General features: G+C 47.9%; 1 protein-coding gene across 2 annotated transcripts in view; it reads right to left on the reverse strand.

Moving 5' to 3' along the window:
• The window catches only part of ABCG1 (ATP binding cassette subfamily G member 1), a 65,468-nt gene that overhangs the window by 37,295 nt on the left and 5,650 nt on the right, over positions 1–22,523 (reverse strand). For both annotated transcript variants that reach the window (XM_086315687.1, XM_086315677.1), the window contains exon 2: positions 21,129–21,369. In XM_086315687.1, the coding sequence (XP_086171813.1) occupies positions 21,129–21,369 (241 nt within the window). The remainder of the gene's footprint in view (positions 1–21,128; positions 21,370–22,523) is intronic.

The following is a 22,523-nucleotide window of genomic DNA, read 5'->3' on the forward strand; positions in this document are numbered from 1 at the left end:
TGGGTCATTAGGAATGACAGCCCCCTGGAGCCAGGACTCCTGGGCTGGGTGCTCAGAGCAGCTGTGATATCAAGAGAACAATGTACTATGCACCTCCAACATGCACACACATATACACCATGCACACACATGCACACACCACGTGCATGCATGTGTACACACACCGTGTGCACACACATACCATGTACACAGGGCAAAGACACTGTGTACACACGTACGTACACACACCATGTACACACATGCCATACATGCATGTGTATACACATCATGTGCATGCACCAGGTAAAACACATATACACACATCCCATGTACACACACGCACACATCCCACGTATATACATGTGTACACACACGCCATGTACACACACACCATGTATATACACATACCACATGTATATACACTATACCATGTACTATACACTACACCATGGATATATACACACCATATACACACATACCATTCACACACACAGCATGTACACACACCCCATGTACACACAAACCATGTACTCACATACCATGTCCACACCCACCATGTACATGCACACACCATGTGCACACACATACCATGCACACACACACACTATGTACACACTGTGTGCATGCACACTATGTACACACACATACCATACACACACACACCGTGTACACACACTCTCGTGTTCCACAGTTGGTCAGTACAGAAGCTCACTGGCAGAGGAGCCCCTGCCCCAGTGCAGATGATGGCTGTCACACCTGCCTGTCAGGCATGAGGCAGCTCTCCATCACTGCAGTATTTTTATCCCTCTAAAAGCAGAACTGATCTTTTTCACAAGCTTCCAAACCTGCTAGAACATTGAAGAAAAAAATCCTTCTGATGACTTAAATTATGCCAAAAGCACTGATAAGGGTGCCAAATAAGCTCCAAGTATCACATCAACCTCAAACTGAAATCAACACGCAGGACCATTTCTACACCCAAGGTCGTGACTTTCCTCTAGATGCCAATGTTGACAAGAGGAGCCCAGCTACACCCCTCCCCACCTCCCCTCCTCCCCTTTCCTTCCCCATCAGTCTGGTCTTGGGCTTCAAAGGGACTCATGGTGAGAACAGACTGCCTTGCTCTCCAGACCCTCTTCCTCCCTCTTTGAGAGTATGCTCAAGGCAAAAAGTACAAGATCCGTGTTCCCAGACACTGATGACATTTCCTCCTTAACCCTGCCTGCGTCTTACCCTAATGCCCAAGGGCCAGCTCATCAGTGCCTCACTTTTCCTTCAGTTCAGTTCAGTCGCTCAGTCATGTCCGATTCCTTGTGACCCCATGGGCTGCAGCACACCAGGCTTCCCTGCTCATCACCAACTCCTGGAGCTTGCTCAAACTCATGTCCGTTGAGTTGGTGATGCCATCCAACCATTTCATCCTCTGTCACCCCCTTCTCCTCCTGCCTTCAATCTTTCCCAGCATCAGGGTCTTTTCCAATGAGTCAATTCTTCACATCAGGTGGCCAAAGTATTGGAGCTTCAGCTTCAGCATCAGTCCTTCCAATGAATATTCAGGACTGATTTCCTTATTAAGTACTTTTTCTTATTAAGGGGCAAAGCTACACCCACAACTCAGACCTCTTTCTTCTTGTTTTTTGCATCTGAAGTAAAAGGGGACTTTTTTTGCTCACAACAATAACAGGAACCATGCCTGGGAAACTGGACCTAAAAACGTCCAAATGGACCTAACCACATGTGAGAGTTTCTGAGCCTGGGGGAAGGGACTACTTGTAAAATGAGGACATTATCGTTCATTCCCAAACTGTGCAAACAGCATATCTTCATCTGCCACCCCCAGTGGATGTCATGGCAGGAAGTCCACTCTGCCTTCGGAACAGCTGGTCGAATTGTCAGGCTGTGAACACTGACCACTGGGCTTTAAGCAGGTGCTCCACTCTGGAAGTCAACCAAGCAACAGACAAGGTGGAAAGTTTTCTGGACGGTTTCCCCAGGGCATGACTTTAAAAGGCTTAAAATGGTCCCCTGGCCACAGCTCAGCAATGCTTTTCGTCCTTGTTTCCTCAGAACCTCTCCCTGCATCAGCATCCTAATCTCCCTCCTGCTTTGGGGTCCCTGTCATTCTGCCTGCTCTGACCCCCAGCATCCCAATGCCCTGAACCTCAGCAGAAGCGGCCCCTCACCCTCCTGTCTGCATGGGTTCTGAATTTTGGTGGGCGGTTATCGAATGAGTAAATATGCAAAATGCTGTTCTGTGTCCACAAGCATCCCAAAGAGCCGCCCATAGCTTCCTCTCACCCCCGACTCCACAAGGTTGGAAAATCCACCAACTTAAGAGGCACTCCCACAACACAGGGCTGTTTGCCCGTCCTTCAAAGCCCAGCCACTTGGTGGACAGTGACAAGTCAGGGGCCACTTGACAGAGTCACTGAAATGCAGTATCCTGTTCATGTTCCCCAGAGAAAAGTCACAGCACCAAGAGTGGTGCCCAGCTGCTGCCACGCGGGCTCCTGGCTTGGGGACAGTGGGGTGTTGACTGCACCTGCCCCATGGGTCCCATCAGATGGAAGTCTCTCTTCCTACTGTGGATGGCTGGCGGTCGGGGGGCAGGGGGCTCTGCAGTGGGGGCGGGGCTCACTGTAGTGAACTGTGTCCCAAGCCTTGCTGAGCTGAGTCCAGCATGGTTCTGGCTTACTCTCCACCCTCCATGGGGGCTGGGTTGCTCTCCCCACATGGGCACCTGCACATCCCTGCTCTGGTCTTATGACCTGCTCTGAGCACCTGCCCTGGCAGACACTGGGGTCTTGGCTCCTCACCCATGTTCCTGGCTGACAGGCCCTCACCCACCCTTGAATCTCCTGCTGGAGCAGCCCTTGATTCAGGGCAGAGTAGGCGTACTCCCTGGGGACGAGCTGCCCCCAGGCTGGGATCTAGGTTTAGAGGCGTCTTCTGCTGCTTCTCACAGGCCCGGCTACATTGGTCTCCAAAAGCCACTGTCACATGTAGGCACGTGGGGACTTTGGAAAAGGCAGAGCACACAGGCAGCAGCCCCAGCACAGAAGTCCCTTCCCCTGCCGCCCCCAAACTGTGGCCCCCAAACCTCACTCACTGCCACCACCACCTGGCCTGGGATGACATCAAAAGTTGACCTTCCCTCCAATGACTTCCCAAACCCTGGCCCTGGAGTGAGTTAAAATCCAAGCGTGAGTGTGAGTCGCTCTGTCATGTCCAACTCTTTGTGGCCCCATGGACTGTAGCCCTCCAGGCTCTTCTGTCCATGGGATTCTCCAGGCAAGAATACTGGAGTGGGTTGCCATGCCCTCCTCCAGGGGAGCTTCTCAACTCAGGGATTGAACCCACGTCCCTTGATGTCTCCTGCATCGGCAGGCAAGTTCTTTACCACTAGCGCCACCTGGAAAGCCCCATGAATATGAATTAGTTTGATTCTCACCACAGCCCTGTGTGGTACAAACTTTAAAACTTCCATTTTACAGAAGAGAAAATTGAGGCACAGAGAGCTAAAATAACTTTCCTAAGGCACCATGACTAACAGGTGGGAGGCCAGAATGTAAACCAAGCAGTGGGCTGCTCGCCTAATGCTCTGCTGGAGATGGCAAGTTGGTGAGGTTTCAGAAAGAAAAATAAATGAAGACACACGTCATGCCACTCCTGAGCTCAACCATCTGGAATTGTACTATCCCCTTATTTTTGTCTCTATTGTATGACATTTGTATTTATCCTTAAATAAGTTTGGTAAGTTTTCCACGGTTTTGGAATTTATATAAATGTGTCATAATGTGTGTATTCCAAGAATTGCCCCTTCTCCAGCTCCACTTTTTATATTATTATTATTTATTTATTTTTGGCTGTGCTGGGTCTTCGTTTCTGCGTGGGCTCTCTTCTCTAGTTTCGGCAAGCAGGGGCTACTCTCTGGTTATGGTGTGCAGGCTTCTCATTGAGGTGACTGCTCTGGCTGTGGAACGCAGGCTCTGGGTGGTCAGGCTGCAGTAATTGCAGCTGCTGGGCCCCAGAGCACAGGCTCAATAGTTGTGGTGGATGGGCTTAGTTGGTCCATTTGATTATCCGATTTTTTAGCACCCCACTCCAGTACTCTTGCCTGGAAAATCCCATGGATGGAGGAGCCTGGTAGGCTGCAGTCCATGGGGTCGCGAATAGTCGGATATAGCTGAGCAACTTCACTCTCACTTTTCACTTTCATGCATTGGAGAAGGAAACGGCAACCCACTCCAGTGTTCTTGCCTGGAGAATCCCAGGGACGGGGGCACATGGTGGGCTGCTGTCTATGGGGTCGCACAGAGTCGGACACGACTGAAGTGACTTACCAGTAGCAGTAGCAATCTGGTTACATGAGGCTTTAATTTTGACAGCAGAATCATCAGTATCTCAGTCAGAACAAAATGAATACATGCACATAAGATACAAATTTAGACGTGGCAGTAATAGGACTAGATCTCAAAAGCTGGTTTATCTCAAACCAAAGGTCTTTCAACCTGGGCTTTCTCATCTATAAAATGAGAAGATTGGACCATTGTAATCTTTAATAGCTTTTCCTAACTTGGAAAAAATACTCATGCATAAATATGATCACACAAGGATGCATTTGTAAATACACGCACTAATATATGTACCTGCTATTGTATATTGAAATGTCATTTCTTCTCTCTGCAAGGCAAATTGATGAAAAAGAAACTCAAAAGCTCAAGGAATGGCATTCATCCCTTTATGTCAGTGAGGAAAAGCTGTGACTGATGATTCTTCTCGTAGCCAAAGCAGCTCTGTTTACTGTCTTTGAACTGCACTGAGCTTCATCTATGAAAATATTCAGTCGTGGGTAAATCATTAGGACAGTTTTATTGTTTTGCCAATATCTTAGGTGAAAACTGTCTCGATAGCAGTAATTCCTTTCAAAGCTATTTTATGTCCATTGATGACTATTTTCCCTCAAGAAACAGCCCCTGTAAAAGTCCCCACCTTTATTTCTCTGAAATGCCTGGATGGCAAATTCAGTGCTGCCCCCTTGAAAGTCTGGGAGCTGACAGGAGAGCCCGTGAGGTGCCCAGAGGTGGGTGGGGCAGTGATGTCTGCCTCCTGGCCCTCAGTCCCTGTCCCCACCACCCAGAGCTGCTGCCTCCCCTGGTGACAGGTGTTGGAACACTCCAGCCCAGGGCCACGTCCTGGATCTTATTCTGGGCCATTCCATGGAGGAGAGACACAGGCAAGGTGTCTCGTCTGTCTGACCAGCACTTTCCCCGCCTTGAGCTCCATCTGCTGGTCGTCAGATCAGGCACTCAGGAACAGGGAAAACGCCAAATTGCCTGGATTCCCCCAGAGGATGTCCAGTGAGCTCAGCACCAGTTGCCAGGCCTCCTACCCCCTGAGCCGCTCCCGTCCTTGCCTCGACAGGACTCCGCCTGCCTGTCCAGCTCTGCCCTGCCTGCTGGGCCTCTCCACAAAAGACAGGACCCCAGTGTCCATGAGAGCACCCCGTCCAAGCAGTCCTCTCGTGAAGCAAATCAGAATAAAGATATCCTGCTGCCCTCACCAGCTTTTCCCTTTATCTGGCCCAAACACCTAAAGTCAACTGGAGAAGAATGCAGTTTCCAGTGGCTTTGTAATTTTTATGACTACAAAACCCCCAAACCAACATCTTCCTTATGAATCAGGCTTCTACACAAGCTAACGGAAGGCGTCAAGCCTTTACATAAATCCTGTTTTCTTTGGTTCTTCCACTGGACTTTTTGATCCTGAAGTTGGCTTTATTCTACACCTTCTGGTACAAAGCACAGGATGTCCGCAATTCAATGGAAGAGGCCCAGAGACAGTCCCAGGGGACACACTCCTGACACTCAGCTCCTGGGATAAGGCTGAACTGCAGGAGGCACCTGGGGTTAGAGCTGGACCAGTGAAGGGGGATTTGGGACCTGCCAGGCATGGGGTCGTCTTCCTCAGGGTTCACCCTCAGCCAGTGAGTCTTGAGATAATGAAGCCCACACTGCTGGCTTCCCCTCCCCCTCCCAGGATGACTTTCTCCAAGTCTCAAGTTCCTCCAATAAGTTTGGGGTTTTCTCTGCCTCTGGCCAACCACCAGAAAGTGCTTCACCAGGGGTAAAGGTCACAGCACTCAGCAGGTGTTTTCCAAGTTCGTTGCAGAGTCAGTTGTTTTGTGTCAGGGGAATGGGCCTCTGTTCAGCACAGAGGCAAGAAGGCCTCCCACCACTCAGCTCACACTCCAACCACTAGGACACCTGCGTGCTCCAAGCAGAATTTTTAAAATTCGTAAACTATGATCCTTGCAATTCAGAATCTGCCATCTGGGAGACCAGGAAGAGGCTCCAGTTCTTTGCCAAAAAAAGAATGGGGACTGCGAAGTAAGACAGTGCCGCCTATTAGACCGTGGCGACACGGTGCACGAGAGACAATCAGGCCTCTCAGATTCGCTGACTGATGGGCAAATCAGTAACTGCATCGGCCGCCCATGTTCCCTGACTGGTCCCTGGAGCTGTTGCAGAGGATGGTGGACATGTTGACCTTATTCTGCAGTGACCGGTATCACTAAGAACAAAATACCCAGAGAAGGGCTCAGGCAGGCCCACGTAGGCACCCACACCAGGAGGGTTTCTTAGAAGCCTATCTGGCTCCTTTGCACTCTCCCCAGCAGGCAAGTCTGTGAATAGATGACTGAGCACTGTGGGACATCCTCCATAAAATGGAATCTTTTAGCAAACAGTGTAAAATTACCTGGAAAATCCCATGGACGGAGGAGCCTGGTGAGCTGCTGTCTATGGGGTCGCCCAGAGTCGGACACACCTGAAGTGACTTAGCAGCAGCAGCAGCAGCATAAAATCACCAAAGCCTATGGATTTTCAAGTTCCACCTACAAACACAGCTCTGATGTGTCCCCCTTTCAGTTCCTGGTGAGCTCACTGATGTTACATACAGCAAGAAGGCCCACTTCGCACAGGGTTTCATGAAGCCGGTGGCCCAGGCCAGTGGTCCAGCTCATATTCCAAGAGGCCAGCACTTCTGAATGTGGGCAGGCCTCTCAGAACAAGTCCTCAAGTGTCAGAGTCACGAAACTCCCGGAGATCCACGTGCTCCTTCCTGGCAGGTCCAGACACCTGGGCCCCCGAGTCCCTCTGGAAAGTCTGCCTATGTGGCCACCCCAATGCTCCCCAGACCCCTGCAATGCTGACAAAGTCCCAGAGCAGCAGATTCATCCTGCATTGCCCTGCCCAAGTGAGTGTGGGGTCCATTTGTCACAACAGTCTGCTGTCCGCAAAGACCTGCAGCAGGTTTAATCTGGGCCAGGCTTGAATCCTACTGCAGGCTCTGCTCCCACAGCCTCCAAGCTCATCGGATTTCTCTCTGATGACACTGGCTCATTCTCTGTGTAAACAATGCTCCAGGGCACAAGCAGGCAGGAAGTAAACAATTTAACCTTTAGAGTGTATAGATAACCAATGGGAACTTGCTATATGATTCAGGGAACTCAAACAGGGGCTCTGTGACAATGTAGAAGGGTGGGATGGGGAGGGATGTGGGAGGGAGGGGACATGGGTACATCAATAGCTGATTCTTCTTGATGTATGACAGAAAACCAGAAAATTCTGTAAAACAATTATTCTTCAATTAAAAAAATAAATAAAGTTGAAAAAAATGCCCCTGGGCCAGGGAAGTCAACGGATCTTTTGACTGGACGCAGAACAAACAGGAGCCTGGGGTCCAGACAGGATCCTGGGGTCCTCCCAGAAACTCTGAACTTGTCACTCATGTTTCTCCAACCAGGATTTCCCTGTTGATAACCTGGAGACCAGGCCTGACAAAGTGACGGGGACTCACTTGGCAAGGCAGGTCACACTACCACCCTCCTCTGGGAGGCTGCTAGTGGGCCCTCACAGCCCAAGACGGGGACACAGGGCTGGACTCGCCCTCTCACTCGAGACTTACAGCCTCGTGACCTCAGGAAGGCCCCAAGTGTTTCCCTGCTCCTCCCTCATACCCAAGAAACGTTCAGCTAAGTTGACGTCCACCAACTGTACACTGTCTTCACTCTTTTTTATTTCTAAAGTCTCAGATTTTACCCCCAACTTACTTTTAGAATGATAACCAAAGGCTCTGATCCATCCTATGACCTCTGGGCTATTATTATTTAATTATATCCCATATAATCCCATTCATAACTACTGTGAAAAAAGTGAAAGTCACTCAGTTGTATCCGACTCCTTGCCACCCCATGGACTGTGGCCTGCCAGGCTCCTCTGTCCATGAATTCTCCAGGCAAGAATCCTGGAGTGGGTTACCATGCCCTCCTCCAGGCATAAGGACATGTAGCATTCACAAGGACTGTAGCTACTGTTTATTAAATACTGCACACTGGGCACAGAGCTTCACCTATATCAAGTTATTTGGTTCAATAACATGGGTATTATTACCTATAATCCCTTTTCACAGGGAGGTTAAGTAACTCACCCAGATGCCCAGCTGGAGTAGGGAAGGTTTTGAACCCAGACTCTGACTCTTGAGGCCACATCCCACCCTCAACCCCTTCTCTGCTGAGCACAAGCTACTAAAAGGCACTAGACTGGGAATCATTTTATTAAAATAAACAAGAGAGAAAGAAGGAAAATTTTAACTAAGCCCAATGGCACCCTACTCCGGTACTCTTGCCTGGAAAATCCATGGACGGAGGAGCCTAGTAGGCTGCAGTCCACGGGATCACTGGGAGTCAGGCAGGACTGAGCGACTTCACTTTCATGCATCGGAGAGGGAAATGGCAACCCACTCCAGTGTTCTTGCCTGGAGAATCCCAGGGACGGGGGAGCCTGGTGGGCTGCTGTCTATGGGGTCACACAGAGTCGGACATGACTGAAGCAACTTAGCAGCAGTAACAGCAGCATGTAACACAGAAAACTAACCAAATTGATCCACGGACCACAACCTTGTCTAACTCAATGAAACTATGAGCCATGCAGTGTAGGGCCGGGGACAATAAAGGACAGAAACAGTATGGACCTAACAGAAACAGAAAATATTAAGAAGAGGTGTAAAGAATACACAGAAGAACTATACAAAAAAAATCTTAATGACCCAGATAACCACGATGGTGTCATTACTCACCTAGAGCCAGACATCCAGGACTGTGAAGTCAACTGAGCCTTAGGAAGCATCACCATGAACAAAGCTAGTGGAGGTGATGGAATTCCAGCTGACCTATTTCAAATCCTAAAAGATGATGCTGTGAAAGTGCTACACTCAATATGCCAGCAAATTTGGAAAACTCAGCAGTGGCCACAGCACTGGAAAAGGTCAGTTTTCATTCCAATCCCAAAGAAAGGCAATGCCAAAGAATGCTCAAACTACTGCACAATTGCACTCATCTCACACACTAGTAAAGTAATGCTCAAAATTCTCCAAGTGAGACTTCAACAGTACATGAACTGAGAACTTCCAGATGTTCAAACTGGATTTAAAAAAGGCAGAGGAACCAGCGATCAAATTGCCAGCGTCCGTTGGATCACAGAAAAAGCAAGAGAGTTCCAGAAAAACACCCACTTCTGCTTTAATGACTATGCCAAAGCCTTTGACTGTGTGAATCACAACAAACTGTGGAAACTTCTGAAAAAGATGGAAATACCAGACCATCTGACCTGCCTCCTGAGAAATCTTTATGCAGGTCAAGAAGCAACAGTTAGAACCGGACATGGAGCAACTGACTGGTTCCAAATTGGGAAAGGAGTACATCAAGGATGTATATTGTCACCCTGTTTATTTAACTTGTATGCAGAGAATATCATGCAAAATGCCAGGCTGGATTAAGCACAAGCTGGAATCAACACTGCCAGCAGAAACATCAATAACCTCGGTATGCAGATGACAACACCCTTATGGCAGAAAGCGAAAAGGAACTAAACAGCCTCCTGATGAAAGTGAAAGAGTAAAAACAACGGCTTAAAATTCAACATTCAAAAAACTAAAATCACGGCATCTAGTCCCATCACTTCATGGCAAATAGATGGGGAAACAATGGAAATAGTGACAGACTTTATTTTCTTGGGATCCAAAATCACTGCAGATGTTGACTGCAGCCATGAAATTAAAAGACGCTCGCTCCTTGGAAGAAAAGCTATGACCAACCTAGACAGCATATTAAAAAGCAGAGACATTACTTTGCCAACAAAGGTCCATATTGTCAAAGCTATGGTTTTTTCAGTAGTCATGTATGAATGTGAGAATTGGACCATAAAGAAAGCTGAGCGCCAAAGAATTGATGCTTTTGAACTGTGATGTTGGAGAAGACTCTTGGGAGTCCCTTGGACTACAAGGTGATCAGACCAATCAATCCTAAAGGAAATCAGTCCTGAATATTCATTGGAAGGACTGATGCTGAAGTTGAAGCTCCAAAACATTGGCCACTTGACTCAAAGAACTGACTCATTGGAAAAGATCCTGATGCTGGGAAAGACTGAAGGCAGGAGAAGGGGACGACAGAAGATGAGATGGTTGGAATGCATCACTAACTTGAGGGACATGAGTTTGAGCAAGCTCCAGGAATTGGTGATAGCCTGGCGTGTTTCAGTCCATGGGGTTGCAAAGAGTCAGACATGAATGAACAACTGAACTGAACTAAAGCCCTATGTAATAAATAATAATTCAGTTCACCTTAACTTCCTTATTATACATTAACTCAAAATTACTCTAAAGGAAGGAAAATACCTTTTCCACAAAACTACAGCCAATGGGATTTCATGTTAAATATCTGCAAACCCAAGAACAGCGTTTATGCGCTGGTCATGCGTGGCCACACAGAGACTGGGCTCACCACCAATGCCCCTGTGGCTGCCAGTCAGAGCAGAAGCCCATGACTAGACAGCCTGCCCTCTCATACCATTTAGGACAGAACCATTTTCTGGACAGGCCAATATGCAGGTCTTTAGAAATAGGAAACCCGCAAGCTTCTTTGCAGGTCTTAATGGGGACTCCAGTGAAATGTGAAACTAAATATAAGGGCTTTCCACTTTTCAACCAGCTTTTGGACATAATCTGTTCTTGTGTTGGCAATAAGCCCTATTATTGTTTATAATGAGGGAACAACTCAGCTATCATAAATGTGCACTTCCTTCTTTTTCCAAAGGTTTTCCACACACCTCACCAACAGCACTTAGGAAACCATAAGAGAGAATTTATTGCATAACAACTACCCACCACCATTTCTGATTCCTGTATCCCACCTTCAGGTCAGCAAGTCCTGGTGCTTGAGAATTACACTCTCTAGGTAGGTTTACAAAAACGTCAACTCTACGGTCACAAAATCAAACAACCAACCAAGTAAAACCCAAGGCTATGAGAACAGTTATTAACTCCCCATTTCCTTGTGTTTGGTGAAGAACCATACAAATGATGGTGCTGAATGTTTTGTGTGTGTGTGTGTGTGTGTGCCCAGTCTTTTTGCAGACCCATGGACTACAGCTGCCAGGCTCTTCTGTCCATGGAATTTTCCAGCCAAGAATACTGGAGCAAGTTGCCAAGCCCTTCTCTAGGAGGTCTTCCCAACCTAGGAATCAAACCCATATCTCTTTAGTCTCCTGCATTTGAAGCGGGATTCTTTACCACTATCACCACCCAGGAAGCCCTGAATGTTTCATAACTCACCTAAATTCAGCACAGAGGAACCAAACTGGCCAGGTGTCCAGGGAAGACCCTGGTCCTCAGGGAGGGGCAAAGCATGGCACCTCTGCTTCTACCAAGGCATCTCTGGCCTTCAAGGCTCTGGAATGGAGCCCAACTTGTAGATCATGTTTATATTTATGATCACATGAATGGATTCATACACAATGTACACGTGTATGCTCCAGGAAGCACACATAAAGTTCAGCTGCTGTTTCTCCTCACAAACCCACCCAGGGTGGAAGTGAGTCACCAGGGAGTGGGGAGCAGCAGCCTGGCAGCTGACACTCTGGATTCCAGCCCCCTTACTCGATCTGCCCCTCGGATTCCTAAGCAGAACCCCAGGATTCCAAGAACCACCCTGCTCATTTTAAAATGCTGACTGCTCAGTCTGCCCGGCCCAAAGCAGGAGGCCCTGCTTCTCACTGTCTCACCTACAGGGTGAATCTAAAACAAAGCAAAACAAGAATGATTCACAAGGATTCGGATGTGGGTGTCTCACAGGAACACGCGCACCTGGCCTCATGGCCCTACCTTCCACTTTCAACAGAAGTCCGGAAAACGCATGAAGCTTCCCCATTCTGAGGAAAGCTTCGAGGAGGAAGACACTACACAAGAAAGCCAGCCAGTTTCCCTCAAGATGGTCTTTCTAAATATCTATGTGCTATTTCTATCCCAGTGAAGTCTCCCAATTATGCTTAAATAGACATCAAAGTAATAATCATGGGTAAAAAGGAACCCCATTCATCAGATGCATGTTAGTGACGTCTCCAGGGTAAAATTAGGCTATGGAAAGGTTCTCTCATTTTCTGGGCCCAGGTGTTTGTCGGATTTGGTCTGGAGCCGTGTGGCACTCAGGCTCGGCATCCGATGTGCACAGGGTAGGGTCTGGGGAGGGCGGCCCGGTCCGCTCAGAGAGGCCGCAGCATCCGGACCTAGCAGCTTGGCATCCTCTGTTCGCGCTTAGCAACAGCTACCGCTTAGCTACAGCGCCCGGCGGGCAGCCAAGCACGGCGCCGCCGCCGAGGTTACCCGCGAGCGTTGACCGGTAGTAACCCCTGCGCGGGCGGCGGCGGCGGCAGGTGGCCTTTGCGCATGCGCAGCGGAGCGCCCCTGCCCACCCGCACCTACGTGCGCGTGCGCTTGAGAGGCCGGCCAGTGCCCTTCTCTTCCAACCATTCAGAATATAGGGTTCCCGACGTGCACGAAAACCACCAGGCAGCCTCCGCCGGACCCTCAACCGTATCTACGACTGAAAGCAGGTGTGTCCCCGCCACTTGGCAGGGACAGTGCAAACGTCACCCAGGGCCCCAGGCCTGCAGAGTCAGCATCCGCCCCGGTGGAAAAGACAAGGGTTTTTACTCCATTTTAAAAGCCGGGAAAGAGCCCTGTTGGTGGGCCGGCCAGGGCCTCGCTTTCCCCAGAGCCGCCCTGGGCAGAAGTGTGGAATAGGGAGAAGGGGTTGTGGGGGTTGGGATTGGCCCCAATGAATTTGCTCCTTGGAGACAAGCCAGTCTGGTCACCCTTGGAAGGAAAGTCAAGGTGAAGGACAGGTGGCCCGAGAACCCCATCCTGGAGGGCACAGGATACGGAGTCCTTAGTCAGGGTGGTGAACACAGCCGCCCCCGGCCCAGCCCATGAAGGAACTCTGGGGGTCTCTTCCCCAGGAGGTGGGGAGGCTTTCTGTGGCACCTTTGCTGCCACCGGGTCTGGGGTTGTGTTTGTCATGGGCAAAGAAAGGTGAGACAAACAGCTCATCTTTGTGGACCTGCAAAATGACAGAGGGAGGAGGGTTCTCAGTGGAGCTCGGAGCTGGTGGTTAGTAAGATTCGAGGTCTACGCCTGAATCTGACATCTGCCTCCTTCTAAGCCTCCTTTCCTCCCCCACCCCCACCCCCACCCTTAGGTCCACACTGACAATGATGCCCTGTGGCTTCCCCGTGAGCACTTAACAGAGACAATATGCTAAAGCAAACAGCATTTGTTTAGAAAAGCATTTGTTTAAAAAATAAACACTTCTCCCCCAAAAGTGGGAGGGAAGAAACAGCAACTGAGAAATCCCATTAAACTCCTGCTAAAAAGTTCGCTTTCAAGATAGGCAGAGGAGATATCAAGGCGAGGGACTTTTTGTCTGAGCACATCAGCTTGTCTAATGACAGTAAAAGAAACAGACAGAATGACTCAGGTTCTCTTTTTCAGTTTATCGCCACCCTTATCAGTTCACCACTGACAGCATTCGGGCAGGGGCTCCTTCTCACTGCCCTGCCCCCAGGAGTGCCACTGTGCTACCTTCTCCCAGAGCAGGGCTCCAGCTTCATTCATCTCCTCTACCAGCCACATGCTTTTCATTCCCTCCTTTCCAGATAGCCCTGGAGCTTAAGGCACCTGATTTGTACATAGGCTTTTTTCCTCCCAGTATGTGAGCTCATTTCAAGACCAAGATAAATGCACATTTTTTTCAGAGTTTCGAAAAGCAGAACTTGGATCAACAAATGAACATTACTCGAGTTGAGATTTCAGCTCCACAGACGGAATTCTAAGAATGAGAGTTGCGCAAACATGGACCTGGTCAAGCTGGGAAGTGCCAGGCCTTGGTTGCTGTCAGGATGGAGCAAGAAAGATTGCTCCATGGGTGAGAGGTCAGAGGAGGGAGCTCCCAGGCTCCTTTGGGCTCCAAGATTCAGGCTCTAAATATAGGACTCCATTGGACATAATTGCAGTCTTGAGGTCAAGCACAAAGAAGACTAACATCAGACACAGCTGACGAAAAGTAAAACTAAGGGCTGTGGGTCAGGTCAAGTCCCGGCAGGCACACCCGCTTCCATCCTAGACTCTGAAAACTCTTCCTGATGCCTTTTTGCAAATTATGGGCAAAACCACCCAGTATTAGAGATACTTTATTCAAAGGTAAGTTTTCTATAGAGGTTTTGGAACTCCATCAGCGAAGGTTTTATAGAAGATGTACCTCCATCCTAAAAGCTCCTCGTTTTGTTCAGGTCAGTCTTACCAAATGTTTTTCATCTGACCCACGTGGTTGCCTTTGTTCCTTAAATAAGCAAATCTGTTCGTTCTAGAACTGAACTCAAAACAAGCAGGTGTGTGGTTACTAAACATTTTATTCTCCCAGTTTATACATAAAAGAAATGGTTTCATGTTCAGCAGAATGTCACCTTCGGTTATATCTTGGCCTTGATGGATTCAGTTCTGGTTTATACAAGAAGACGTTAGTTCCAGCATATGAAGTTTTAATGAGCATACTTGGGGGTGTTAAAGGAAGGCAGGAGGGTACCTACCCAGCAGGTGAAGATGAGCGTCACAAGAATGCACTCAAAAAGTGACACAGTGACACCAACCCCCCACTGAGCAGAGCACAGTCCTGCAAGGTGACACTGAAGAGACCAGATGGCTCCAGACCAGGCACACTCTTTAGAAAAATGGCAGTGTGTTAGTGGGTCTTGCCAACTGGAAGGTGACTGGGGTGGCCTGACATGGGCATGAAGGAAAAGAGAAGACCTCAAAGGCAGCGTCAGCAGGGTCACCTGTGCTATGTCTGTGGGGGCTGTTGAGCCTGATCAGACTACACAGGAATCATGCACCCCTGATTCCAGGTCCCTGTTAGTGATGGTTTGACTTCCATGCAGCATGCCCCAAGAGAGCTACAGAAAGGGTGCCTAGACCCTTTGGATGTTCAAGTTCTGCCTGTAAGCTAGCAAACTCTTACATGGTCACACTACATCCATTTGTCAGGAGAGTTGGCCCATCCTCTATAGTTTTTCAAAGCCTCTTTCAGAGCCTATAAGGCAGAGATTCAGAACTATTCCAGAAGACCTCATCATCAAAAGGGCCTGAGCCAGTGGCCTGACCCAGGGAGCCACAGAGAACCTGGAAACTGGCCCTGGAGGGGGCAGAGGAGTGCTCCAGACGTCTCCATTCACCAAGGTGACCTGGGGTGATTGGGTTCCCCATGTCAACACCCCAGCATCAAGCAGGGAGCCCTCGTAAGCTAGGTCTAGGTTTGCTAAACTGCACCATAAGACCAGCCACAGCCTCAAAAACAAAGGCAGAGTATCAGAAGCCTTTTCTTTGCTCCCCAAAGAAAGCTTCCCTTCGCATGACAGTTCCATAGAAGATGAAAGTAATTTATGTATGGCCGATTCATTTTTCTATACAGTAGAAACTAATACAGCATAGTAAAGCAACTATATTCCAATAAAAATTAATTTTAAAAAAGTAATTCATTCATGCTAGAGGAGCATAAACTTGCCTTCACACCTGAGGAGCCCACCTCCTAGAGCCCCCTCGCTGCTCTGGGATTTCTACAGTCCTCCTTTCACTGGCCTTCCTCCCCATCCATGTCCCCGCCAGTTGGATCAAATCACCCAGTGCTGGGATGGAATCCAGTCTCCCCCTTAATGGAATTGCTGAAAGGGATTTTAATGGCACCTTCTACTCATTTTAGCCAGCCTGTCATTGCAGGCCTTGTGAAATAGCCGTGGAAATTAAGAGAAAGCAAACCTGAATTTGAGAAGGGCATTCAAATGCATTTTTATGGCTCAGAAGCAAACCAATACAGATAATCTGATGTGGGGCTGCCCAGAATGTTTAACTCTATCCTGACGTTTGGCAAGGATGAGGCTAGAGGGTCTGGTTTCAGAGTAGGAGGTGCTGTCCCATTCCATCAGAGTGTTAGCATGTTGAGACCCCAACCGGGCTGAGGAAGAGGAAAGAAGACTCTCTAAAGCCCCAGCTAGGATTACTTTTGTTCTCAACCCACAGGTAATCTGGGGAGGTGTATTTCATTTCTAAGAATCAAGTCACCTGTTTGTGCAAAGCATGTCAGGCACACCAGCCTCACCTCCCTCAGGAGAGGACAGGACAGCCAAGCCTCTCCACAAGATTAAAAAACCTCTTTATGGGTCCCTGTGAAAGGCGGAGGTGACTGACATCCAGGCAGGCCTATTAAAGGGAAAATAAATCAGAAGTAACAGTCAAGGCAACCCTTAGTGGTTTTGTAAAAAGGGTGAAGCACATTCATGCCATGGTGGTCCTGTTGTCAGGTGCCCATGTTGGGGCCAGGGGCTTACTGGGTGTCTCGTCGGGTCCTAGTCTCAAAGCTCCCGTGCTTTTGTGTCCCACGTCCCCTGCTCCTGTGACCTGGGATATGTCTCCGAATCTCCTATACTCAGTGTATTAAAAAGACAGAATTGGCTTCTGAGTCACCTGAACCAAAGTGCTGCTTGAATTTTATAAATGGAAACGGCTTCCTTCTCTCTGGAAGGCAGACGACTCAAGAGTACCCACTACTCCATGTCATGGACAAGCTCTGAAAGCCAGAGAGTGCTGTCTGTGTGTAGAATTGCCTCTGCTCCACCTCAGCCTTTCATGATGTGGATTCTCTTCCTAACAGGGGTGCTGAGCTGCTGTCTAGCACAGGGAGCTCAGCTCAGTGCTCTGGGACAACCTGGGGGGCTGGGATGAGTGGGGGTGGGGAGGAGGTACAAGACGGAGGGGATTATATGTATACATATAGCTGATTCACTTCCTGGTACTGCAGAAAGTAACACAACATTGTAAAGCAATTATACTCCAATTAAAAAATTAAAAAAAAATTATGTATATATATATATATATGGAGTCCTAAATGTTACCAACAACAATGCAGTGCCTAGCTTCCACAAAGCAAAAGCTACTTTCAAATTTAAGTCACACTGGGGTGAGTGAGGACAATTAAACTAGATGTTCCCTTACTTCCCTCAACACAATAGTTCACGTGACTAGTTAACGTTATGATACCAAAGTCCAAATTGTTCCAAGTCATCTGTCCCATCAACTCCGGCTCCATGAGTGAATTCCTTGAGGTAAAGTCATTACTGTATGAGAAGTCAGTGAGATCCTCCCCAGGGGGGCACTCTTTTCTCCTGGGAATGGTTCCTTTCACAATTATGCTCTCTACTAGGAATCTATTACACGATCCACATTTTCCTCTAAAGACATCATTAATCATATAGTGCAAGTGTAACTACAATTGAAAATACAAGATGTTTTCTTAAAGGCCACAGTCAGTGCGGGGCAACCATCAAGCTCAAGAATTGTAAAGAACCAGTGCTGACATCGCCTTCTTAAACATGGCGTCACTCACATCCTTTCCACTAAGGGTTATGAAGCTTCTTTTTCCCATCTTCTTTAAAATAACTGTGTAGGAGCTTGTGATATTATTCTAACGCCGGTGACCGACTTTGCTACAGCATTTTGTTGAGTTAGTGTATAGCACCATGCTCTGGGATGGGGGTCGGGGGAGGCTTTCCTGGAGTTTACTTGAGTGGACTAGTGTCTGTGTGAGGGGAAGAAGCATGGACAGGAATCCAAGGCCGAGTGGAGGTGCTGGCTCTGACTTTGAGCAATCACCCCAGCCTTCAGGCTCCTGTGTCCATCACTCACTATACAACCAGGCAGTCCTGAAACACGTCACCCTCTCAACCCACCACTCTCATTTTCCTTTCAGAAACGCCTCTCCCCTCCTCGGTGCACTGCGTTCAGCCCCGCTGTGATCCTTATAGTGAGCTTGGCACATAACGTTGAATTTTAAAAAACAAACAATACAGACAGAAAAACAGAACATGGTAAGAGAAGAAAGCACAAAAGCTCCTGCCCCAACAGTCAGTTGCACTCGGCATGATGCCTGGCATCACACATCACACAGAGGTGATGCCAAATATAAAGCTGCCATCAAGAGAAAAGGGAGATACTGGCCAGCTGGATGAGCAGCAGCAGAGAGGGCCTCATGGGCACTAAGCCTGAAGAAGAGCACCGCTGCCCTGTGGCCACAGGGACCCTGGCACTCCGAAGCCCTGCACCAGGCGTGGCCTGGGCACCAAGCTGGGCCACAGAGTCTGAAACCACTGTCCAGCCTCTGGCCATCCCCGAAGCTGAGGCTCAGGGCAAGTCCTGCACATGCTGCTTCCTCTATATTTGGTGAGAAGGTGGACAAGTACCCCCCAGCCTCTGGGGGACAAGGAAATGATGGAGTGCAGGGAAGGAGGGCAGGGCTGGGGGAAGTGAACACAGGTGCTTCAGAGGCCAAGGAGGAAGCCAGATGGAGAAGTCAGGCCTCGCTGCTTGAGAAACCAGCAACCCGGACACATCAGCCAGTCTTCCACTCTGGCCCTAACCATCTCTGACTCACAGGCAGGTCCCTGGGGCCCACACCCTACTCCTCCACCCAGGCCCCCATCCTGAGCCTACACAGAGGTTACTTCAGGGCAAGTGTCTACCCGGAAGCCACCTGGACAAGGCTTCCTAGTAGGCCACTGGCCATGGACCTTGGTGGCCTCTCCCTTGCTAATTAAGAGGCCATTTCCGTTGACAATCAGCATGACCAGTTCTCACAAGTAGAGACTATAGTGTGGGCAAGCCACACATCTGGCCAGGAAGTGATATTCTTCACCTGCCAGAGCCCCAAGTGAACACCTGCCAGGTTGGATTTCAAACCAACATTCTGCCTCCGTTTTCAAATGTTGGCATTTCTTCATTGCAAGTTGTCTCCATTTGAAATTTGAAAAATACCCATCTAAGCACTTCTAATATCATGATCACATTTCTAAGGCCACACATAACACGTGGACAGAAATCTGTTCGTGTCTCCCACAGGTTTGCCACCATTTATCTATAGAGACACATCAGGTCAAAACCTCACAATGTCCTCCTAGTCACTTAGTGCATTTTTTCAATAAAATCTTTGTTCAAGTGAAGAAGGAAAAAGCTGGAAATTTATGTTGAAATTTCAAGAGGCTCAAACAAATAGGCTCCTGAGCCTCTCACAGAATTTCTTTGTTAATGAAACAGGCTGGCACACCCTGAAAATATAAGTCTCAGATCACTCAGATACTATCAGCTGTTGATAGTATCTGTTTGGGATCTGTTCCTGGTTGTGGTAGCAGACACACAGTCATCCCACAGTCAAGTTGGCTCCAAAGTCCCAGGGATCTGTCAATCAAGGCTCTAAAACCATGGTTCCAAGGAATTCTGGGGTGCCACACCAACCATCTCAACAGATTTGTGTCAAAGTGGTAGGAAACAAAACGAAGGCAAGAGAGGGCAGAAAGATGAAAAGTTAAAAAAAAAAAAAAGTGAGTCTTGGTGGATCTTCTTAAAGGAAGAAGGATAGAGCCTAGATTAAGTTAAAAGGTTTAAACAATATAAACATTTAGAAGGTACCTGAATCACCTTGTTCCAAATTCCTCATGATTTTCCAGTTGTTTTAAATGGTTCATTAGAAACTAAAGACCATCGTTTCTGGGTGACATCTAAGATGTCCTCTCCCAGTCACCTCCCTCCCCTGCCTCCAAAGATGGACGTGGGTTGGGTACACAGAGCTGGGGTGAATGAGGAGTGAATTCCATGGGAAGAAGTCAGTCAGGCTTGAAAAAGAAATACCAACCCAGGGAGGCATCAACTCTACACTCTGAAAATCCAGAGCTAGCAAAGGAGTATCTCCATTGTGAAGAAAACTCAAAATATCATCAGTTGTCGATTCCCAACAACAAGCAAAAGGGCAGTGGCAAACTCCTGTGTGTGCGCGTTTCCCAAGATCTCTGAAGTCTCACCCGCTCCATCAGCTCTTCTGTGTTTATGGCTAGCCCACCAACACCCCCCTGAGTCAGTCCTTTCAAGATCTATAAACATATACAACTGGTTTCCAGAGAGGTTACCCTAGGTCAGTGGTTACTTTTCAACACTTCAAGCATGGGAGGAAACACCTGGTTTCCATTTTTCTCTGAAACTAAAAAAGTCCCATCTAGAAAGACTAACGTTAACAACATCCAATAAAGAGAACCCTCCGTGTTCAGACTGGAAGCCAGCACACAGGAAAGTTGGTCAAACTTTGTGATCATGTCAGAGATTAAGAACTACTGTGTGATTCACAGACACAGAAAGCAATCTTGTGGTTACCAGAGGGAGAAGGCGAGGGATAAATTAGGAGTTTGGGGTTAACAGATAAGACACCACCATGTATGAAATGGATAAACAACAAGGACCTATTGTATAGCACAGAGAATGCTATTCAATATCTTACGATAACCTTTAATGGAGAAGAAGCTATAAAAATATGCATATATATATATATATAAAACTGAATCACTTTTCTTTACACCTGAAACCAGCACAACATTGTAAATTAACTACACTTCAATTAAAAAGAGAAAAATAAAAACACTCAAGATGTCTCTTGAGTCATCTAATCTAATCTGTTCATATCATAGATAAGAAAAAAATCAGGCATAAAGCAATCAGACAGATTGGCCACAGCAGAGCCGGAGTGGAAAGAGACAGTCCCCCACCTTCCAGACCCAGATTTTTCCAAACCACCTGATGATTCCTTCAAGGTTCCGCCCACCGCCGAAGGCTCCTCCCACCGCCGAAGGCTCCTCCCACCGCCGAAGGCTCCCAGCAGTTCCGCTCCCTACCTTTCTTCCTCCACCAGGGGCCTTCTGGGACAGAGTAGGAGAGGTCCTTGAACTCAATGTTCACTGCCGCTCTCCGAGGCAGGGAGGAGAGGCGCTGGGCTTCTGTGAGATTGTTGTCCTCCTTCTTCAGATGTCCGTTCAGCAGCTCCTTCTCCACGGTGTCCCTGTCCCTGTTGCTGAAAACTACCTCGTCCACTGAGACGCACACTGACTTGGGCTCTGTCATCCCTGAAGAGCCGTTCTAAAGAGACAGGAAAGAAGCGTCGACAGCGAGTGTAAGCTACATCACGACAAGGACCACAAGGACAGAACCGTCCATCAGAGTCATCTATCAACACTCCTCACCCTCCACCGCGCCTTCAGCAGCACAGGACGGATGCTCCTCTAGAGGAGTTCCCTCTCTCCAGCCTTCACTTCTTCTACCACTATAAGTATGCTAAAGATAAACTATGAAACTGATCTACCGTCTTATTTAGGAATCATAACATCTAATCACAAAACCAAAATAAATACACCACTTGCCTCAAAGAATGAAACATCAGCCACCCTAAAAAATTATCTACTTACAGTCCACTTGTTAAAAAACCCAACAAAAATGCATGAGACTGCTAAGAAATGCACAGATGAAAACACTTTATGATGATCTCCTTCAGTACCTCCCTGGTGTAACCTCATACACATTTTTCAAGAGCAATGGTATCACTTGGACCCCTGGGAGTTGGTCTTTGTGTTTTCCTTATAAATTTTCCAACCACCCTACAACTCTCCTCTCTCACTGTATCTTCATAATAGCTCTGAAGTGTTAGAAAGCTTGATTTTTTTCTCTGTGATACAGACAAGGAAACTGAAGCACAGACTATTTTAAGGAACTCTATGATCAAGTGAGGGGCAGAAGGGATCCCAGAATATGAGTCATCCATAAAAATAGGTGCCTCTTCCACTGCATCACCAGGATACCTAATATGTAGCTCCATTGGCCTTTCAGGCTTCCACTGGGAGTCCACTGAACAGATGACCCAAGAACCAAAAGTATTTATGCAGAGAAAGGAATATCCTTTCTAATGGCTTGGCAATGCTGAGCAAATCAATATGCTTCAGGCACCTCCAAAACACAGAAGAACCCTGGGGTGGACAAATAATGTGCTGTGCTTTTTCTAGCTGTCTCTTGAATCAAGAGAGAACATTCCCCCATGCCAAAAGCGTAGGCCTCCAGTGACACACCTCCATACTGTTGAAGGCAGTCCTCCTGATCTAGTCTGATCTGGATGACCATCTTTGATAATTCAGGCCCTTCTGATGGCTGTAAGCCTGGGTAGCCCCTGACATACTGCTGTTTGTTCTAAACAGGAATAATATCACACTGTTATTTTTCCATAGGTTTGTGGGGTATTTCTT

The sequence above is a fragment of the Bos grunniens genome, chromosome 1 (assembly GCF_055505025.1).
Source record: "Bos grunniens cultivar Pamir isolate PY7600 chromosome 1, Bosgru_T2T1.0, whole genome shotgun sequence".
NCBI classification, from domain to species: Eukaryota; Metazoa; Chordata; class Mammalia; order Artiodactyla; family Bovidae; genus Bos; species Bos grunniens.